The 20,279-nt window shown below is 54.4% G+C and overlaps 1 protein-coding gene across 1 annotated transcript; it reads left to right on the top strand.

The window, feature by feature from the left end:
- Positions 1-2,778: 2,778 nt before the first annotated feature.
- Positions 2,779-15,929, top strand: STX2 (syntaxin 2). Its single transcript, XM_049769279.1, has 10 exons — positions 2,779-2,881; positions 6,454-6,531; positions 6,801-6,900; positions 8,941-9,015; positions 10,361-10,434; positions 10,719-10,827; positions 11,646-11,719; positions 11,914-12,051; positions 13,736-13,846; positions 15,694-15,929. The coding sequence occupies exons 1-10, from the start codon at positions 2,852-2,854 to the stop codon at positions 15,769-15,771; spliced, it is 867 nt and encodes a 288-aa protein (XP_049625236.1). The 5' UTR covers positions 2,779-2,851; the 3' UTR covers positions 15,772-15,929.
- Positions 15,930-20,279: the final 4,350 nt, after the last annotated feature.

The following is a 20,279-nucleotide window of genomic DNA, read 5'->3' as shown; positions in this document are numbered from 1 at the left end:
GTCAGCCCTCTCCTCTGCAGCCTCGAGGAGCCTGGCCGCTGGCACCCTTGGGAGCTGCGACATTTCTGTCCTCCTACCTGTCCCCTCGCCCCTCAGCCTGTCTCTCTGCTCCTGCTTTCAAGCCTAGGCACATCCCCAGACGTTCCTGTTCCTCCCATCTTTGCTTGTGAGGCTCCTTCACAGCTCGGCACATGGCTCAGATGCCACCTTCTCACAAGACCTTTCTGATGCTCCAGATGACAGTGTTCCATGGTAGTCCTCTTTCTGCTCAGCCCCTTTTGTTTTCTCTGAAGCACTTAGTGGGAACTGAGCATGTCTTTGCATCATCAACATCATCATCATCATTATTATTATTATTTTGGTTTTTGGGTCACACCCAGCAGCGCTCAGTGGTTACTCTTGGCTCTATGCTCAGAAATTGCCCCTGGCAGGCACAGGGGACCATATGAGATGCCAGAATTCGAACCACCATCCTTCTTCATGAAAGGCAAATGCTTTACCTCCATGCTATCTCTCCGGCCCCTGCATCATTATTTACATGCTGCCTTCCCGACACGCTTCCTTCTTTGCTGGAGCAGTTTCCTTTACTTTTATTCTCTTCATTTTTTCTATTTTGTTTGTTCTTCATTTTTCTACTTGCTTTAATTTATTTTTTTCGTTTTGTTCTTTTGTTTTTGTTTTTGGGTCACACCCAGCAGCACTCAGGGGTTACTCCTGACTCTTCGCTCAGAAATTGCTCCTGGCAGGCCCGGGGGACCATATGGGATGCCGGGATTTGAACCACTGTCTGTCCTGGGTTGGCCGCATGCAAGGCAAATGCCCTACCACTCTGCTATTTCTCCGGCCCCTGTTTTAGTTTAACTTTTGAGCTACATTCAATGGTGCTCAAGTCCTACTCCAGGCTCTGCATTCAAGAATTACTCTTGGTGGGCTCAGGGGACCATATGGGAGGCCAGGGATCAAATCCACTTTGCCACCAGGCAAGGCAAGTGCCCTGTCTGCTCTACTATGGGTTAGGCCCAGACCCCTCTTCTTTATGCTCGCCAAGGTCACCAGCACACATTGGGTGAACTATTCTCGCCCCCATGCAAGGAACACAGCACTATAGGCTCCTATGTAAGTAATAGCAGCATGGGAGCTCAGATAAACTGGGATTTCAAGGACCAGTTTCACATTAGGCAGAAACTGCACCACTTGTTAGGGCCAATCTCTGACCCCTGAGCCCTGCCAGGTATGATGATACAAGTTAGATGTGGCCCAGAGCAACATTAGGTGTGGATCCCACACCAAAACAATAATCAACACACAATGAAACAGTGAGAAAAATAAGAATAAATGTTTAACAATTTGCTAGGTATGGGGCCTGCGTTTTCCATTTACTAAGTTTCTATCAGCTTCCCTGACTTTGAAAAATCAATGGGGGACCCTGGCTGAAACAGGTCTGAGAAGGAAGATCTGTCCCCTTGAGCCCAATTCAAACTCCTGTAGGGACACAGGGATACGGGAATAATTGACCCCATGCTTGAGACTTGCCGTGTGTCAGCCACACCTGTGCTCCCAGGCTGCCCAGACAGAAGCACCTCCATGATGGGTGATCTCAGAACTTGAGAACCGAATTCATGTTTCAAAATGTGATGGCATAAAAGCACGTCCACATGGGGCAGCGGCCATGGCTCAGGCCAGGTGGGATGTGCAGCCAGTGTGCACCGCCCTGAGTCTGCTCTCCACTCAGCACTGCACAGTGCCCAGAGCACCTGGAGCACTGTGTGCTGGAGCAGAAACCCTGTCACACGAGAAGTGGCCTGTTCCACATGCACCGCCTTCCTCCTCTGTGCCGCTGTGCCCCAGGTGGCTGCTCTCGTTGTCCCCAGCCCACCCAGTGTCTGCTGGGTTATCCCACTCCCTCCCACTCCCAACGAGCTGACAATTCTGGACCCTGAAGGCCCATGCTACATTTCGTTATTTTTTTTTTTTTTTGGTTTATGGGTCACACCCAGCAGTGCTCAGGGTTTCTTTTTTCTTCCTTCCTTCCTTCCTTCCTTCCTTCCTTCCTTCCTTCCTTCCTTCCTTCCTTCCTTCCTTCCTTCCTTCCTTCCTTCCTTCCTTTCTTTTTTTGGTTTTTGGGCCACACCCGGCGATGCTCAGGGGTTACTCCTGGCTGGCTGCTCAGAAACAGCTCCTGGCAGGCACAGGGGACCGTATGGGACACCGGGATTTGAACCAACCACTTTAGGTCCTGGATCGGCTGCTTGCAAGGCAAACGCCGCTGTGCTATCTCTCCGGGCTCTGCTCAGGGTTTCTATGCTCAGAAATCACTCCTGGCAGGCTCGGGGGACTATATGGGAAACCGGGATTCGAACCAGCGACCTTCTGCATGCAAGACAAACGCCCTACCAATGTGCTATCTCCCCGGGCCCCAACCCGTTGCTCCTCTTACTTCCCGCTTCCAGCAGGTCCCGCCCTCCTCCTAGGTCCCGCCTTCAACGCAGGTCCAGCCCCTCAAGGCTCCACCTCCCACAGGCCCCGCCTCATCCGGACTCGAGGCCACGCCCCAAGAAACTTCTAAGACCACGCCCACATTGAATGACCCCGCCCCCCAGAGAGACACCGCCCCGCTCACCACGAGGCCCCTCCCCCAAGAGACCCCGCCCCTCAAGGCCCCGCCCCCGGGCCGCTCAGTCCCCCCGGGGAGGCTAGGGGCGCGCGTGGGCCGGGCACGCGCACGCGCAGAGCGCGCCGCGGTTGCCGTGGCAGCGGGGCCCGAGGGGCGGCGGGGCGGCGCGGAGCCCGGAGCCTGGAGCCCGGAGCCGGCAGGCAGCCCGCGGCCGGTCGGCATCAGGTGGCGGCGGGGATGCGGGACCGGCTGGCTGAGCTGCGGGCGGTGAGCAGGGGTCGGCGCGGGCCTGGGATGGGCCGAGACGCTGCCCGGGGAGGACCCGCGACTGGACCGGGGTCCGCCCTCCGCAGCGCATGGGGTGGCCCTGAGCAGAGGCAGGACTGAGTTCTGAGCACTAAGTGAGGAGTGACTGACTCCTGAGCACAGTTAGGACTGACTCCTGAGCACGGGTCAGGACTTAAGTCTGAGCACAGACGCAGGAGTCAGCCCAGAGGCTGCTAGCTGTGTCCCCAGACTGCACAGAACAGGGCGCAGGCGGTGCCCAAGGGTCCAGGCCACCCAGGAGCCTGGAGGGCCATCGGGGCTGACAACGGTCCTGTGTGAGGCAGAATCTCTCTCCCCCCTCTGTCCGCTGCCCTCTTCCATCCATGGAACCCTGTCCCAGGGTTGGGGTTCAGCAAACCCCGCAGGGGGTAGAGTGCCCTGTGGACAGAAGGACTCGGTGCTCTTATGTTCTCCAGCCTCTGCTCTGGGCCCTGTCCAGACCCTCCTGCTCAGCTGCAAGATTCCCCCTCTGCACTGTCTGATCTGGGGTAGACAGCTTCCAGCCTCAAGACCTCCACTTGCCTCGGAATAAAACGGGGATCACAGTGTCTTCCTGTCCCTTTGCAGAAGGAAAAACAACGTATCCCTTAAGGGGAGCAAACTCTGCTGCCTAATTAGTGATGCTTTCAATTCCTTTTAGTTTATCGACGCTGCTACTGCTGGTGCTGGTTTTGTTTTCTAGAAGATTCCAGGCTTTTTCCTTCGGTGTTTGGTCCACACCCTGAGCTGCACTCAGATTCTGTATTCAGGACTCACTCCTGACACTGTGCTCCAGGCTTAGTCCTGACTCTGTGCTCAAGGGTCATTCCTGGCTCCAGGCCAGGGCCTTCCCACTTTGACTACCATCTCGTTGGTTCATTTTCTAGAAGTTTTTAAAAAGCGGCCTTTTCGATAGCATAAGACATTAAGGTAAAATCGCATTAGAGGCACTTACAACTAAGTGGCTTAATTCTTTTGCCTTGTGACTTTTAAACCACACCCCACAGTGCTGAGGGACTGCTTCGAGCTGGGGATGGAGCTGAGAAAGGCCAGAGTCATCTTCCGGTTTGGCCAAGTCTCTTTGGACTTGAATGGTCTGGCCTGCATAAATGGCCATTTCCCCCCCGAAAGTGTGCCCCTCATCAGTAGTTGGATGGGTGTCACTGTCACAGTCACAAAGGCTGGTGCTTTTCTTTAGGCAAAGTGTAACTTTTAATTATGGTAGCACAGCGGTAGGGCATTTGCCTTGTACGCGGCTGACCTAGGATGGACGCCGGTTCAATCCCCGGCGATGGACGCCGGTTCAATCCCCGGCATCCCATATGGTCCCCTGAGCCTGTCAGGAGCTATTTCTGAGCACAGAGCTAGTAGTAACCCCTGAGTGCTGCTGGGTGTAGCTCCCCAAAACCTCCCAAAATTTTGGTAGTCAAAACCTGTCAGCTTCCGTCTGGACAAAATAGCTGTGATATACAGCACTTCCCCCGAAATTTTCTTTTTTTTAGCTGTAATGCCTGTGCTTGAGAAGGAGGGCCCCCAAGAATTACCTGGAGGGGACCCAGAGGCTGCTGCTTCTGCCTCTGCTTCTTGTTTTATCCAGCTCCATGAGCTGTGGGCTTTTCCGTGGCTTACCCTGACTCCTGACCCCGGCCACAGACCTAATGGGCCTCCTCCCCTTCCCGGTAGCAGCAGCCTCCCGGCTCCTGGACTGCACCTTCCCCTAGAGCCCTCAGGTGCAGCCCAGACACCCCTACCCCAGTTCCCACATGTGCTCCCAGTGGGCGGAAGTACCACTCGGGAAACTCCTAAAGTCAAGAGTGAAGGCAGCGCCCAGATCTCCGGGATAGAGATGTGGAGAGCCGGTGAGATGTGGATACAGGTTGGTGAGGGAGAGGTTTCTGCAGGCACAAGCTAGGCTTGACTTTGAACTGGGCGCCCCTAAACTTCTTTCTGGCTGTGGTGCCCCCTGACACGGTGCTTTCCTTCCTGTCACCCACGGCTTGCCCTGTCATTCGGTGGCCCCGCATCTGGTGTTGGAGCTCCTCAGGGGTGTAAATTTTTGTCTGACCCAGTCGAGAGGCACCGAGATATCTGCCCCCGCGCCCCCCCCCCCCCCCCGTGTACACCGTGAAGGAGTATCCAGCGAGCTGATGGGTGCACTGTCAGCCCTCAGAACCAGCGTCCTTGCCGCTCTTTCTTATCTCATATCTCTGTCCGTTTGCCTGTGAAATGTGTCCTCCTTCCCCCCTTTCTGCTCTTGGGCACACCCAAGACCTTCTGGGGCCACTCCCAGCTGTGCCTGAGGGATTGTGGGGTTCCCAGAACAGACCTGGGCTCTGGCGGGCAGAGCACATAGGCCCCAGCCCTGGGCTTCTCCTGGTCCAGAAACATCTCTCTGAGTGGCTCTCAAACGGTTGGGCACATCCACCTGACTCTCCCCTTCTACCTCTCTGGCCTGGTCTTGCTCAGGACTGTCTCTCCCTTTCCGGGCTGCACATCTGCCTCAGGATCTCCCCTGTCCTTGCTGTTGAGGAGTTCCCGGCCCAGCAGCTTCCCCCGGGAAGGCCCAGAGCACAGTGTTCACTGCAGGGTGAACCCCCTGGGGCTCTCCATCCTCTGCCTGTCCCCAGCCAGTGTCTGCGGGTCCCAGCCCTGGCCTGTGAGAAAGCCCATATTGTCGGATCCTCTGCAAGGCCACTGGCTGGTGCAGGGCTGCTCTGGGCAGAGAGTGCAGTGCCCAGGCAGGTGGGTGGTGGTGGCCGTTGTCGGGCTGGGGGTGGGGGACTTGCGTGTGAAGGCAGAAGAATGGTTTGGTGCTGCCTCTGGGGGCAAGAGAGAGATGAGTGAGTGAGTGCCTGTGGGTGTACCACAGGATGGAAGCAGAGTCCAGCCATGGCAGCTGACCAGGTGCTGCCATGGGAACTGGGCTGGGGTGGCCCCAGGGCCCCTGGGGTAGGGGCAGGAGCAGCCTCCCAGGGGGGGCCTTGTTTTCCTCCGTAGCTCCCCACCTGGGGCCTCTCAGCTGCTGCTTCTCTGACCAGCTGCAGAGAGGGGCCCTCCCCAGCCAGTCAGGCCCATCCCAGTTGGTCTTCGTCCAGCCATGCTGCACGCATTGGCCCTTCAGCCCCAGGAGCAGCCCTCAGTGTGGTTCGCATGGTCATGGAGTGCTGAGAGGACTGTGATCTGGGGGAGCTTCCCAGAGCCTGCTAACAGGGCTCCCAGTCTAGGGGGTGTGATGGAGAGTGTGTAAGTACACCCGAACACCCCGACTTTAAGCATACACATTGGGTGAATTGTGTGGCTATAAGTACACCCAGATACAGAACTAGACACTTGCTGAGGCGACCAATGTGTGGGTCCCCCTTGGCTGTCACTAAGGGTGGGAGGCCGTGCCCCAGAAACCTGGGTGCCTGTCCACCTGCCCATCAGTGCATGGAAGGCTGTGTCGGCTGAAGGACTGAGGCTGTGAGCCGAGGCTGCTCCTGTCTGTGAAAGCCCAAAGTCACTGAAATTCCGCTTTCTGTTTTCTGCTGCAGTGTAAGACGAGCGAAGATGAGCCGCCGAGCGTGGTGTTGGTTGAGAAGGAACATTTTATGGACGATTTCTTCCACCAGGTAAGCCGTGTGGAATCACGCTCTCTGAGCAGCCCCGCACTTTGCCATCGTCTCAGACTCAGTGAAACCATGTCGGTCTGCTTTGCTTTAGGCGACACCAGCACCTCTGGCCGTGCTCAGAGGCTGCTCCCAGGCTCAGGGCATTGCTTCAGCTGTACTGGGGCACTGGGTGGTATCTGGCCTGAGGGCAAGGCCTTCTGCAGTCCCGAAGCCACTCTGTGGTGGGACCGTGGGGCAGCCCCTGTGCTGACAGCAACTTTTGTCCTGAGGTGGAGGAGATCAGACACAATATCTCGAAGATCTCGGGGCACGTGGAAGAAGTGAAGAAAAACCACAGCATCATCCTCTCCGCGCCCAACCCTGAGGGAAGTAAGTGCCCTTTTCCAGGCAATCTCCCCACAGCCCTGCATGGCAGCGGTTGGTTCGCCTGCTAGGGGGCATCCCATGGACCTGGCACTGCTGCCAGAATTTTCTCTCAAGACACATCGGTCCCATCTGGTGCCCTCAACGGTCACCGTGGTGCTCACGGGTCTCTGGGCCACGGCCCTTCCGTGGTGCTCGTTCATTCCAATGGGTGCTGCCGGGACCGGAAGGGAGCCAGCAGTGGCAGTTGGGGCCCTGGGCTCTGGGCTGGACCTATCAAGTCCTGCTCTGCCCCCTGGCCCAGCTCCTTTCCTGCCATCTACACCCCTGGCTGGCTGTATAGACGCTGGAGCTGGTCTTCATTGCCTCAAGCGTCCACAGCTGTTGGGTTCTGTAGCTCCTCTGGCTCCTTGCGTCACCCTGTTCTGCCACCGTTCCATGCGGTGTCCAAAGGCACAATAAAGCCTTCCGGGGCTCCAACTCAGAGCCTGCTGGACCACAGACCACCAGGAGGGAAAACTCACACAGGAGACAGTTTTGGAGACGGCCCTGAATGGACGGGATTGATTACACATGTGGCACTGCCATCGTTATTGTCACCACTTGTTCCTCTCACAGCAGTCAGTACCTCCTTCCCATTTTTTGGGGGGGTCAGACTATGCTGAGCCCCCTGCCCTGACAGAGCCCATGTGTGTACACATGTGAGTGTGTGTGTGTGTGTGTGTGTGTGTGTGTATAGGTATGTGGCACTACACATATGCATGCTCACACTTCAGGTACACATTGTTCTTTGGAATCCTGGATGGTATTAAGAATCGTATTACAGGGGCCGGGCGGTGGCGCTAGAGGTAAGGTGCCTGCCTTGCCTGCGCTAGCCTAGGACAGACCGCGGTTCGATCCCCCGGCGTCCCATATGGTCCCCTAAGCCAGGTGTGACTGCTGAGTGCATAGCCAGGAGTAACCCCTGAGCGTCACAGGGTGTGGCCCAAAAACCAAAAAAAAAAAAAAAAAAAAAAAAAAAGAATCGTATTACAGGGCCCAGAGAGATAGCACAGCGGTGTTTGCCTTGCAAGCAACCGATCCAGGACCAAAGGTGGTTAGTTTGAATCCCGGTGTCCCCACAAGGTCCCCGGTGCCTGCCAGGAGCTATTTCTGAGCAGACAGCCAGGAGTAACTCCTGAGCACCGCCGGGTGTGACCCAAAAACCAGGGGTAGTTTTTAAGAATTTATTGCCCGGGGCCAGAGTAATAGCCCAAAGGGGAGGATGTTTGCCTTGCATGCGGCTGACCTGGGTTCTATCCTTGGCATCCCATAGAGTCCCCGAGCCTGATAGAAGTAAATTTTTTTTTTTTTTTTGGTTTTTGGGCCACACCCTGTGACGCTCAGGGGTTACTCCTGGCTATGCGCTCAGAAGTTGCTCCTGGCTTCTTGGGGGACCATATGGGATGCCGGGGGATCGAACCGAGGTCCGTCCTAGGCTAGCGCAGGCAAGGCAGGCACCTTACCTCCAGCGCCACCGCCCGGCCCCAGAAGTACACCCATTGGCACTCAGGGGTTACTCCTGGCTTTGCACTCAGAAATAGCTCCTGCCAGCCTCTGGGGATCGTATGGGATGCCAGGGATCAAATCCCAGTTCATCCCAGGTCAGCCGCATGCAAGGTAAACACCGTTTACCTTAGTACCATTGTGCTATCACTCCAGCCCCTGATAGAAGTAATTTTTGAGCACAGAGCCAGGAGTAACCCCTGAACGCTGCTGGGTGTGGGCTTCACGCAAAAACAAAAAAGAAAAGAAACAAATTTTCCATCCCTGGGAGCTGTGTGTCAATGTCCCATCAGAAGAACATCATCACTTGCTACAGCAGTGGGGCATTTCTCTGGTCACCTGCAGCTGCCAGGGCAGGGCCACCCTGGATTCTCCCTGGAATCCGAAGGCTACAATATCTGTTGGGAGCATCCTCTGGTCATTTGTTTTTGTTGGGCACGACTGCTGTTGGCTAGTTCAGCTCAGAAACATTCCACCCCATCCTGTTTTTTAATTTTAAAGAGATAAAAGAGGAGCTTGAAGAGCTGAACAAAGAAATCAAGAAAACGGCAAATAAAGTCCGAGCCAAGTTGAAGTGTGAGTGAGTTTCTTCCGTATCGGGTCCTCAATGGTGCCAATAAGCTGCGGTTAGTCTGAGGTTCTTTCGTGTCCTGTGTGTGGGGACTGAGCCTGGAGTCACCCCCAAGCATGGCAAGCGGCGAACAACATCACTAACCTCTTCTCTCTCTCTCCCTCCCTCTCTCTCTCTCTCCCCCCCCCTCTTTAAAATATTTTTTTAAACTTTATGTATTGATCGGTTGATTGATTGGTTTTTGGCCACACTCTTCAGCACTTAGGGGTTACTTCTGGCTCTGTGCAAATAAATCACCCTTGGCAGACTGGGGGACCATATGGGATGCCAGGAATTAAACCGAGTCCTTCCCACATTGGCCATGTGCAAAGCAAACGCCCTATAACTGTGCTATACCTCTGTCCCCCCACTTTTTGTTAAATTTTTTTTTTTTGGTGCTGACTTGAAATAATGTGAGGTGAATAATGAGTTCCATGCAGCGAGTTCCTGGTGCTGGGCCCAGGCCCTAAGTGGAGGAGGTCCAGGTTCGAGCCTGCCTGGCCCACACAGTCCCTCCATTGGGCATGGCTGGGGCACTCATGGGCAGAGCCTCAACACCACATTTCTGGAGGCTTTGCGGCTCCTGATTCTTTCCCATCGCTCACTTGAGCTCTGAGTTCTGGTGCTTGAGGCTTACCTGAGGGGTCCTGGGGTTGAGCCCTAAGCCTTACTTTCCTCTGACTTTTCAGGGGTCCATGGGGATTTCATGGGATGCTGGGATTCGAACCAATGATCTTCTGCATGAAAGGCAAACTCCTTACCTCCATGCTATCTCTCTGGCCCCCACTTTACGTTTTTTCTTCGTTATTTACATTTTTTTTTTTTGCATCAGACCTGGCAGTGCTCGAGGATTACTCCTGGCTCTGTGCTCTGGAGCTAGGGGGCCATGTGGGGTGCTGGTGATGGAGCCCAGGTTGGCTGGCTGCACAGCCAGTGGGTGCATGGGCATGAGGCAGGTGCTATCACTCTGGCCCCTGAATTGTTTTCTTCCGGTTCATCCATTTTTATTTTTAGATTTTTTTCCCCCAAGTTTGTTCTTTTTGACATCAGTCTGCTCCACAGTTGTCGGGCCTGTCCTCGATCAGTGTGCGATTGAGATTATTGCTGGGCCCTGCCAGTCCCTCCAGGCCCCTCGTCTCCCTTCTGCCTCTGTTGGCTAGGGAGAGACAAGAGTGATTTTGGATGTGGTGCTGGTCCCCCATACTGCCTGTTGTCCTGGGAAAGCAGAGCCCCATCCTCCCAGTGATGATCAGAGTTGTCTGGGAGACACTCCTCTTTGGTCTCAGGGGCCCCCTTCCTGTTTGCTTTCAGCCATTGAACAGAGTTTCGACCAGGACGAGAGCAGCGGCCGCACATCAGTGTCCCTCCGGATCCGGAGGACTCAGGTTTGACACCCCCGCAGGGGGAGAAGGAGAGGGAAAAGCGTCTCTGGTCCCCTGGCTCGGGCTCCATGTGCTGCGTCCTCGCTGTCACTGGCTGTCATGGCATCTGTGCAGATGGATAGATGCTTCGCCAGAGTCTCTTCCTGGGCACAGTCTGTCAGCGTCACCCCCTCAGATGACTGGCAGAGGCCATCTTCGGGGCCAGGACCGTGGCCACTGCAAGCCCCAGTCCTGCCCTGCTCTCTCCCTGCATGTGCCTGCTGATCTCGTGTGTCCTCTGCCCCTAGCACTCTGTGCTGTCGAGGAAGTTTGTGGAAGTCATGACTGAGTACAATGAGGCCCAGACAGTGTTTCGGGAGCGCAGCAAAGGGCGCATTCGACGCCAGCTGGAGATCAGTGAGTGTCTGGGAGCGAGGACATCACGGCCGGATGGTCCCAGTGTTCTATGAAACCGTGAAACCTAAAGGCCAAATGGACTCAGTATCTAGACTCCTTCAGAAAATTACTGAGAGCAGGGCTCGAGTTCCACCCCATCACCACCACCTGTGACACTTTATTAAAACCTCAGAAACCCCTGGCCCTGTTTCCTTCGTCCCTGGCTCTGGCAGCCCTATCTGGGAACTGCTTCTCAGATCTCTCCTACTCTCCCTGTATGCTCTGCATAGGCTGCCTTGTGCCTGTTGCTGGTGAGCAAGGCTCTGGGTATTGTTCTCTGGGCAGGGAGAGTCTCACTCAGGCCTGCATGAGTCCATCGGTCATTCCAGCCAAAGTCCGCCCAGCTCTGTTCTTTGGTGCCCTGTTGGGTGCTCTGCTTTTTGCTTAAAGAAGGTTGATGTTTGTGTTGGCGCCATAGCCTAATGGAAAAGGTGTTTGCCTTGTACACAGCTGACTCTATTTCAATCCCCAGCATCCTATATGGTCCTGAGCCTGCCAACAGTGATTTCTGAGTGCAGAGCCAGGAGTGACCCTTGAGCACTCCAGTGTGGCCCTCAAACCAAAAAAAAAAAAAAAACCAAAAACCAAAGGAAGGTTAATTTCCAGGGGTCGCTGAGCGAGTTGTTGCTCAGAGAAAGGGGTGGTAGGCAAGGTGGGTTTGGAACCTCCGGGCTATACCCCAAAGAAGCGCCTTGGAGGAGGGTTGAGGAGTTGGGGTGAGCCTGGCTGGCCCCCAGGGTGGGTGGGTGGGAAAGGCTAATCTGTTGGTGCCTTCACAGCTGGGAAGACAACCACAGACCAGGAACTGGAGGACATGCTGGAGAGCGGGAGCCCGTCTATCTTCACGGCTGACGTAAGCGTGGACAGTGTGTGTCTGTGTGGAGTGTGTGTGCAGGTGTGTGTAAACATGTGGGTGTGCAGGTGTGGGTGGACATGTATATGCTTGGGTGAGTGTGTGTGTGTGTATGTGTGTCTACGTGCCCATGCGCGTGTCCGAGCTACCTCCCTTCGCTCAGTGCCCCCCACTGTGTCCTGGCTCCCCGCTAGATCATCTCGGACTCGCAGTTGACCAGGCAGGCGCTTAACGAGATCGAGTTGCGTCACCAGGACATCCTGAAGCTGGAGAGCACTATCCGCGAGCTGCACGACATGTTCTTGGACATGGCCATGTTCGTGGAGACGCAGGTTGGTGCGCCTGGCCCGGTGCCCCGACCAGCGTCGGACCCACTTCCATCTTGAGGGGCTGTGGTGCCGTTCATGGTGGCCCTGCCTGGTGTCTGGGAGCTTCTAGTTCCTGGGCTGCCTCCAAGCAGACAACACGTCCCACATTCATCCGTGCTGGAACGTCCTGTAATGGGGCCCTTGGTGCCAGCCTGTGCTATTGCAGGTGTGGTGGAACCAGCTCCCTGGCTGGTGGGCACAGACACTGCATCCAGTGGCCTATCAGGGGCTGGGGCTTTTTCTGCATTAGAACTGGGGAAGTAAGGGCAGAAAGATAGCAGAGTGGTAGGGCGTTTGCTTTGCACACAGCCGACCCGGGACAGACTAGGGTTTAATTTCTGGCATCCCATATGATTCCCCAAGCCTGCCAAGAGCGATTTCTGAGCACAGAGCCAGGAGTAATCCCAGAGCATCACCAGGTGTGACCCAAAAACAAAAAACAAACAAAAAAAATGGAGGAGCTTGCTTCCGGCTTTGTAAACACATCCCGGATTGTTCTGGGGAACATGGACATAGGAGAAGGGCCCCTCACATCTGTGTAAGACTCTGGGCTTCAGCACAGAATGTTCAGAAAGAAGCAGGGCTTAACTGGTTACAGAAAATAGTTGTATGAGGAAATATTATGTAGCAAAGAGTGTGCCTATGTCACCCTGGACCCCAGAGCTCAGGGAGGAGATGGACAGAGAAGGTAGGATGGGGCCAGAGCGATGGCACTGCAGGGAGGGATTTGCCTTGCATGCAACCATCCTGGGTTTGATCCCTGGCATACCATAGGGTCCTCTGAGCCTGCCAGGAGTGATTCCAGAGTACGGACCCAGGAGTAACCCCTGAGCACCTCCCCCCTTCAAAAAAAGAAGAAATCAAGGTGGGAAGGAAGAAGATTGAGAAAGAGCAGTAGTGGGGACCCAGGGCTTTAGTCATATTGGGGTGAGGGTAAGGGGTGAAGCTTGACATCCAAGGTACAGCCCCAACAATGCCGAAAACATGAGATCTAAGCTGCTAGGCAGGGGGTGGAGGATGGCAGAGTCCGGGAACCTTGGTGAGAGGAACCACACAGGGGTGGGCCCAGCATCCAAATATCACATACGCAAAATTCAACTACAGGTAATTTCACAAACCAACATTCTTTTTTTGTTGTTGTTGTTTTTGGGTCACATCTGGTGGTGTTCAGGGGTTACTCCTGGCTCTGTGCTCAGAAATTGGCCCTGGCAGGCTTGGGGGACCATATGGGATGCTGGGATTCGAATCCCCAGCTGTCTTGGGTCGGCTGCATGCAAGGCAGATGCCCTACTGTTGTGCTATTTCTCTGGCCCCAAACCACCATTCTTTAATTGAATAAAAATGATAAAATGTAATAAAATTGGGGCCAGAGTGATAGCTGTGTCTCGCTGTCCTACAGAGAAGTATGGCATTTTCTCCCTGGACCACACACTCAGCTCGGTGGCATCAAGCCTGGTCCTGCTGGCCTGGACATGTGTCTGTCCCCTTTGGCCTCAACCAGTGTGGACCCCCCCCCCCCCGGTTCTCTGCGTGGCGCCTCTGCTCTTGGATCCCTGTGTTGTGACCGTTAGCGATGCCCACACCCCGTTAGGTCAGAGCCAGGTGAGTGGTGGAAAGGCGTCTCTGCAGCAAGAAACATCTGTTCCAGGGTGAGATGATCAACAACATTGAGAAGAATGTGATGAACGCCTCAGAGTATGTGGAGCACGCCAAGGAGGAGACCAAGAAGGCTGTCCGCTTCAAGAGCAAGGCGCGCAGGGTGAGTGTGGGGGGTGCCTGGCGGGGTGGGGGGCACAGTGGAGATGCTGTGGAGTCTGCCACATAGAGCCAAGAGCCACCATGGCTCCAGTGACCTTGGCTCCTGGCTCCTCCCTAGACCCACAGGCACCTGCCTGTCTCTGGGTGACCCTTGACTCCACACCCTGGAGACCCTCACTACAGACCCTCGCGTGGTTCAGCCCCTGTTCCGGCCTTCTCTGGTTTTGGGCCTGGGTTGCAGCTTTGCCCGGTCAGTGTCCCACATCCTGGCAGGGAGGGGCTTGGCTCGCTGTCTCGGGTTCGCTTCCTTCTATTCCTGCTGTCTTGGTGTCCGTCATGCGTAGAATGATGGAATGTCCACATGAACCAAGTTCTGTAGGGCCAAGTTTGGGTCTGTCCCATGTCCACGTGGACCGTGACCCTGTAGAACGCGTGTGCCTGTTCTGGGACTCTCCCGAACCCTACTCCCTTAACACAGATTTCGTACTCTGTGTGGTGCCAGAATCGGATCTGTGAGCCACTATCAGCCCGGCCATGAGGCCTTCATGGGGTTTGCAGGGCACAGGTCCAGGCTGGGCCACAGTCACCCTGCTCTGGGCAAGGCTGTGATAGTCTGGCTGTTCCATGTGGGGCAGGCTCTGTCCACTGCTGACCCACCTGCTTGTTTCTGGCAGAAATAGTGGGTGATGGTGGCCGTGAATGTGGCTCTGGTTGTGGGGCTTGTTCTTATGATTGCTTTCTGGGATGGCCAGTGATGGCATGAGGCATGGGAGTTGCAAGCAGTAGTGACCTGCCCACCCCATCCCTGCCAGCTCCATTCTTCCCAGTTTCAGTGGCTCTGACCTGTCTAAGGGGGCTGCACAATAGACGCATCCTCTAGGGCTGCCTACTCTACTGGTGGCCCATCAGAGTGGATAGGGGGTCTAGAAGGGGTTGGGGGGCCCAGATCGGGACTGGAGCAGGGCTGGCTTCATGTCCCCTGAGCTGTCGCAGATTGACCATAGCATCCGAGGCTTGGGCTGAGGTGGGTTCCCTCACTTCCATTCGGACGAAGGATGAAACTGGGGTCCAGGGAAGGAAGTTGAGGTGAGCTTATCAGCAGGGTGGGTGGCAGTGTGGGTAGCAGGTGGGCCCCTCTTGGGCTCCTTCCCACAGTCAAGGGGGCCCCCGAGGCAAGGTGAGCAGGTCTTGAGTTCAGACATCATAGTTCAAACATCATAGTCCTCTGTGCAGGGACCCAGGGAGCAGCCAACAGCCTCCATGGAACAGCAAGACTCTGGCTAGGAAATGGGGCAAGTGGACGCCGAAAGGGTAGACAAAGTGTGGACAGTCTTGGGGGTAGAGGAGTGTGGATGCTATTGGGGTGGATGTGCACGGAGGGAGGTTTTATGTGGAGCTGGATGGTCTCAGGACTGTCCCCTCAATTTCTGGAGGTTCCCTGAGTGAATAGTTTCTTACTGCATATCTGGGCTCTGGCTTATATCCTCAGGAAAGCTTGTGGCCACCCAGGGCACACGCCTGGCCCTGCTTTCTTCACTGGGTCTACCCTGCTGGTCGCTCTGGGGAAGGATTTGAGTTTGTGATTGTCTCGGCATCAGGAAACTGTTTGGGAGGTTGGGCCACATTGGCAGTGATCAGGGCTTACTCCTGGTTCTATGCTCAGGAATCACTCCTGGTAGGCTCAGAGGACCATATGGCATGCTTGGGATCAAACCCGGGTTGGCCACATGTAAGGCAAACACTCCCTGCCATGCTATTGCTCTGTCCAGTCAGGAGACTTTCCTCGGAGTCGCTGAGGCGTTTCTTCCCTTCTCTTCCTTGCAAACGCACATCCTTTTTTTCTTGCAGAAAATCACATTCATCGTCATCTGTGTAATTATCCTGCTTCTGATCCTGGGCATCGTCCTGGCAGCCACATTGTCATAGCCTTCACCCCTGGACGCAGGAGTTGGCTGTCCGTGCCTGCCACTTGCCATGGCTGGGTCCTTGATGCCCTAAATCTGCCTCTCTACCAGGAATCCCGAGCAACCCCACACGTGGGGGTCTCCTCACTGAGACTGGATCTGGGTGGGGTGACTGGGAGGCGACCACGGGGGTCCAGGTTCAGGACCCACTGGGTTGGAATGGCAGGAATGTGTTCTGTGGCTCCCGAGCTGGCCGCTGTGGCCTCTTCCCCGACTCCCACTGCCTGAGTGTTGGCGTGTGGTGGTTCTCACTGCCTGTCTCATGTTTAGGGGAGGGGCTCAGAGAATTGGCCTTGTCCCCTTCCAGTGCTGAACTGGGAATGAAGGGCCACCTGGTTTTATTTCCGTTCATTGTTTTTCCAAGATCATTTCTATGATCCAGGGCTATTTTGTAATTTATCTGTCATTTGAAGAGTTTGTAACTTAACTACTTTGATACATTCACTTTGTTGACTCAGTTTCCTTCACGACGCTGGTCTTGGGCACAGAGACTAGGGTGCTACTGCCTCTGTCCCAGACAGCAGGTCTCTGTCCACACTAACAGGTGGCAGACGACATCTCCAGCTCCCACCAGACTCCAGTTCCCAGGAGATAAGACTCAGTTTCCTCTTCCTGGGAGCACAGCTGGGGTTGAAGGGGGCCATGGAACCAGGAGGCAGCACATCCCTGCAGGGTCAAGCCTCGGCGTCCTCGGGACATGCCCACCCGACCTTCACTGACTCCTGGAAGCTGAGTCCCCGTTTACAGAGCCTGCCATGAATATCCTCACTGTGCTTTAAGGCCTTTTAGCATAACGTGCTTGATCTTCCGGTACAACGTGCACAACGCCTTTACTCATGAGCGAGCCCGGACAGAGGAAGTGAAGGACCCGAAAAGCCTGTCCCCCCCCTCTGCCCCCGTGACAGCAGTGATAGCTAGTGGAGCCTGCTCTGGTCAGCAGAGACCACGAGGACGTGGGCCTCAGCTTGTGCCCCGGAGGGATGTGATGATGGCTGTGACTGTGGCAGGGCCCCTGTTCCATGTGCCGGGAGCCCCCGTGGGTGACACAAACTTCTCAGGCTCCCGGAGGAGCTGCAGATTCAGCCCTTTCTGTGCATCTCACCCTCCCACATCCTGAAGGAGATTCGCTGCTTAGCGGTCACGCTTGCTTGAGTCTGTCATATGGGGGCCTGGTGCTGAGATGGCCGGTCTCTGTCCCTGTAGCTTCTGTCAGAGTGGCCCTGAGCTCCTCTGGGAACCTTCCCCCAGATGGGCCAGAGCTTTGGGGATGGCATCTGTGCATCCATGCATCTGATTCACTTGCAGGTGACGCTTGTGCGTGCCTGAGCCTTGTGCCTTTTTGAAATCTGGATTTTAAAAATATATTGACTGGACTGACTCCTTTGCTATTCTTTAATGCTTACACCAAACATCTCGCTGTTTACATTAAAAGATTCTCAGAGATCCTCTGACACTCCCCTGCTGTCTGCCTTGTCATTCCCGGATGATTTGGGGGAAGCATTTTATTGTGTTTTTGTGAATAAATCACTTCTCAAGAAGTGGCAGTGACCGGGCAGGACCGTGTCACTCATCAAGCAGCACTTAATTTCTTTCTTTTTTTTTTTAAGCAGCACTTTCAATCACAGTGTGATGGTGTCACTGGGTCACAAGCTGCTGCAGTTTCTACCTCAGGACAGCAGGGGCAGGAGGGCTTACCAGGTTCTGCTCCTTACAACTGGACGGGGCCCCATCTCAGTTCCCACCCACCTGCTGCCTGCCCAGTTGTCCGCCTGCTTTGCTCTGCTCTGCTGCTTCTTTTGTTGCATTTTAGGGCCACACTAGGTGGTGCTCTGGGATCTCTCCTGCATGGGCTCAGGATTCCTTAAGGGGGTGCTGGATGAAATCCCTGTGGGCTATGTGCAGGCCAGCCCTTAGCTGCTGTCCTGTTTCTCTGGCCCTGCCTGTCCATTTAAGGAAAAAAAGCCTGTCCCCTAAATGTATCTGTGGGATATCAAATTCTGGGGTGAAACCTGAAACTGAGCCCCTAGGCTAGAGTTCAAGAGGTCTACAAGGTGAGGGTGTGGGAGCTGAAGACTTGGAGTGCCGAGACCACCAGCCATGGATTCCCGCCAGGACATCTGGAATTGGGGGGCACTGTGAAAACAGTGAGGACTGGGGGACCGTAATTTGGGAGTTCAGCGAGGACGGGGTGGGCTGGAATCTTGGGGTCAGGGAGGACAGGCCATTGCCTAGTTCTGTGCTGCAGGGTGTGGCTTGGGCAGCAGAGGGCGCCACATCCCAAACAGGCCACTAAGATTCCCAGAGTCGCTTCCCCAATTCCCAAGGAACTTTCATCCTGCTGGAGGCTGGGCCCCAAAAGCACAGTGACTTTCTGGGAGCAGCACCCCCAGACCCTGCTCCCAAAGTCTCCGAGGAGCTCATTAACACACACACACACACACACACACACACACACACACACACACACACAGACACACACACCCCTGCTCTTGGCACCAGGGGCTTTGTCTAAAGAGGGGACACTGGGGCTCCCTGAGAAGCACCGGGCCCAGTGCTTGTGGGCTCTGCAGTCCCCTTACAGAAATGCAGGGAACCCTCTTAGGCATAGGGCAGCACAGAGCAGAAGGAGCCATTACAGGCCTGCTTTGGAGTTCCCAAGGTCACGGTCAGGTTGGTTCAGCCCATCCAACAGGTGCCAATATTTCAATATTTCTCAGACATGAAATCTGACATTTCTTAGACCCTTTTCTTCTAGGCCAGAGACGCAGACAGTTGTGGGGGATTGTTTTAAAAAAGTAAAAGCAGGTTTTATTTTAAAGTCGAGAGGAGGGGATGAGAGAGAGAGAGAGAGAGAGAGAGAGAGAGAGAGAAAGAGAGAGAGAGAAAGAGAGAGAGAGAGTATGTGTGTGTATGTATATGTGTGTGCGAGAGAGAGAGAGAGAGAGAGAGAGAGAGAGAGAGAGAGAGAGAGAGAGAGAGAGAGAGCACCCAGAATTGTTAGGTTACATCTTATTTTACCTAAAACAAAGATCATCCCTGGTTTCTTTTTCTTTTTTTTTTTTTTTTCAGGCCACACCCGTTTGATGCTCAGGGGTTACTCCTGGCTAAGCAAAACAAAGATCATCCTTGGTTTCTTTTTTGTTTTTTCAGGCCACACCCATTTGATGCTCAGGGGTTAATCCTGGCTAGGCGCTCAGAAATTGCCCCTGGCTTAGGGGACCATATGGGATGCCTGGGATCGACCATGGTTTCGATCTTTCCTTGGCTAGCGCTTGCAAGGCAGACACCTTACCTCTAGTGCCACCTCGCCGGCCCCAATCATCCCTGGTTTCTTTGTATGGTTGTTTACAACTTGTATTTAACCCAAAACAGAGATTGTCTTACTTATAAATCTGGGTGGGACTGGCTCAGGACAGCTGGAGCTATCTGTCCTTACTCTGTCCTTCTTGCCCCACCAGGGGTGGTCTCTAGACTCAATAAAAACAGTAGGTGGGTACAGATATGAGGTAGAAGATTGCCAGACTACACATGTTTCACTCACCCACCTGGGCTTGAAAATATGGCCTGTGGGGTGATTTTATAACTGGCATTCGAACAGTGACCTAGGACCCAGAGACCCAAAAAGATCCCAACGATGGTGAATGACTTAACCCTCTGCTGGATTACCACCATGACAGCCCCCTCGAGCTGGACTGAATGTGTAGTGTCTTTCACTGGAACATCTGTTGACACGGCCCCATTCTGAATGGCTTCATGTTGTTCTGATCCACCTACTTGCATTTTATTTTATTTTATTTTATTTTATTTTATTTTATTTTATTTTATTTTATTTTATTTTATTTTATTTTTTTTGTTTGTTTGTTTTTTGGCCACCTGACAGCGCTCAGGGGTTACTCCTGGCTGTCTGCTCAGAAATAGCTCCTGGCAGGCATGGGGGAACCATATGGGACACCGGGATTCGAACCAACCACCTTTGGTCCTGGATCGGCTGCTTGCAAGGCAAACGCCGCTGTGCTATCTCTCCAGGCTCATCCTACTTGTATTTCTCACTCTGGACTGTATGTGCCAGGTTCCCTAGAGATTCTCCTGCACACATGCCACAGAGGGAAAGAGTGCCTTCCCAGTGGTGACAAGTTCTTGACCTAAACGCCTTCCCAGGGCCGATCATTTATCATTTACTACTGGCACTAAACCAGAGAGACCCGCATCTCCCCGTGTCGTGACCTGGAGCCCATGGCTAAGGGAGGACACAAGATTCAAAGAGGCTTTTCTACAAGATGCCTTTGTTGGCCTATCCCCACAATTGCCATGAGATGCTCAGGGTGAAGGGGAATTGATAGAGGTCGCGGCATAAATTAGCCCCTCTCATTTGAGACATAGTTTTACTAGCATGTAAGGACATCTCTCTGAGTCCCTCTAAAGCAGGGGTCTCAAACTCTCGGCCAGCGGGCCCTTTGCGGCCCTCCGTAC

This window comes from Suncus etruscus, chromosome 2 (genome assembly GCF_024139225.1).
Source record: "Suncus etruscus isolate mSunEtr1 chromosome 2, mSunEtr1.pri.cur, whole genome shotgun sequence".
Classification (NCBI taxonomy): Eukaryota; Metazoa; Chordata; class Mammalia; order Eulipotyphla; family Soricidae; genus Suncus; species Suncus etruscus.
Note: the sequence above shows the minus strand (reverse complement) of the source record. Positions and strands in the feature narration are given on the sequence as shown.

Excerpts from the sequence above, each read along its gene's own strand:
- STX2 (XM_049769279.1), top strand. The coding sequence starts at position 2,852 with ATGCGGGACCGGCTGGCTGAGCTGCGGGCG. Across the intron at positions 10,435-10,718 it reads TCCGGATCCGGAGGACTCAG|CACTCTGTGCTGTCGAGGAA; the intron begins GTTTGACACCCC and ends CTCTGCCCCTAG. Across the intron at positions 12,052-13,735 it reads CCATGTTCGTGGAGACGCAG|GGTGAGATGATCAACAACAT; the intron begins GTTGGTGCGCCT and ends CATCTGTTCCAG.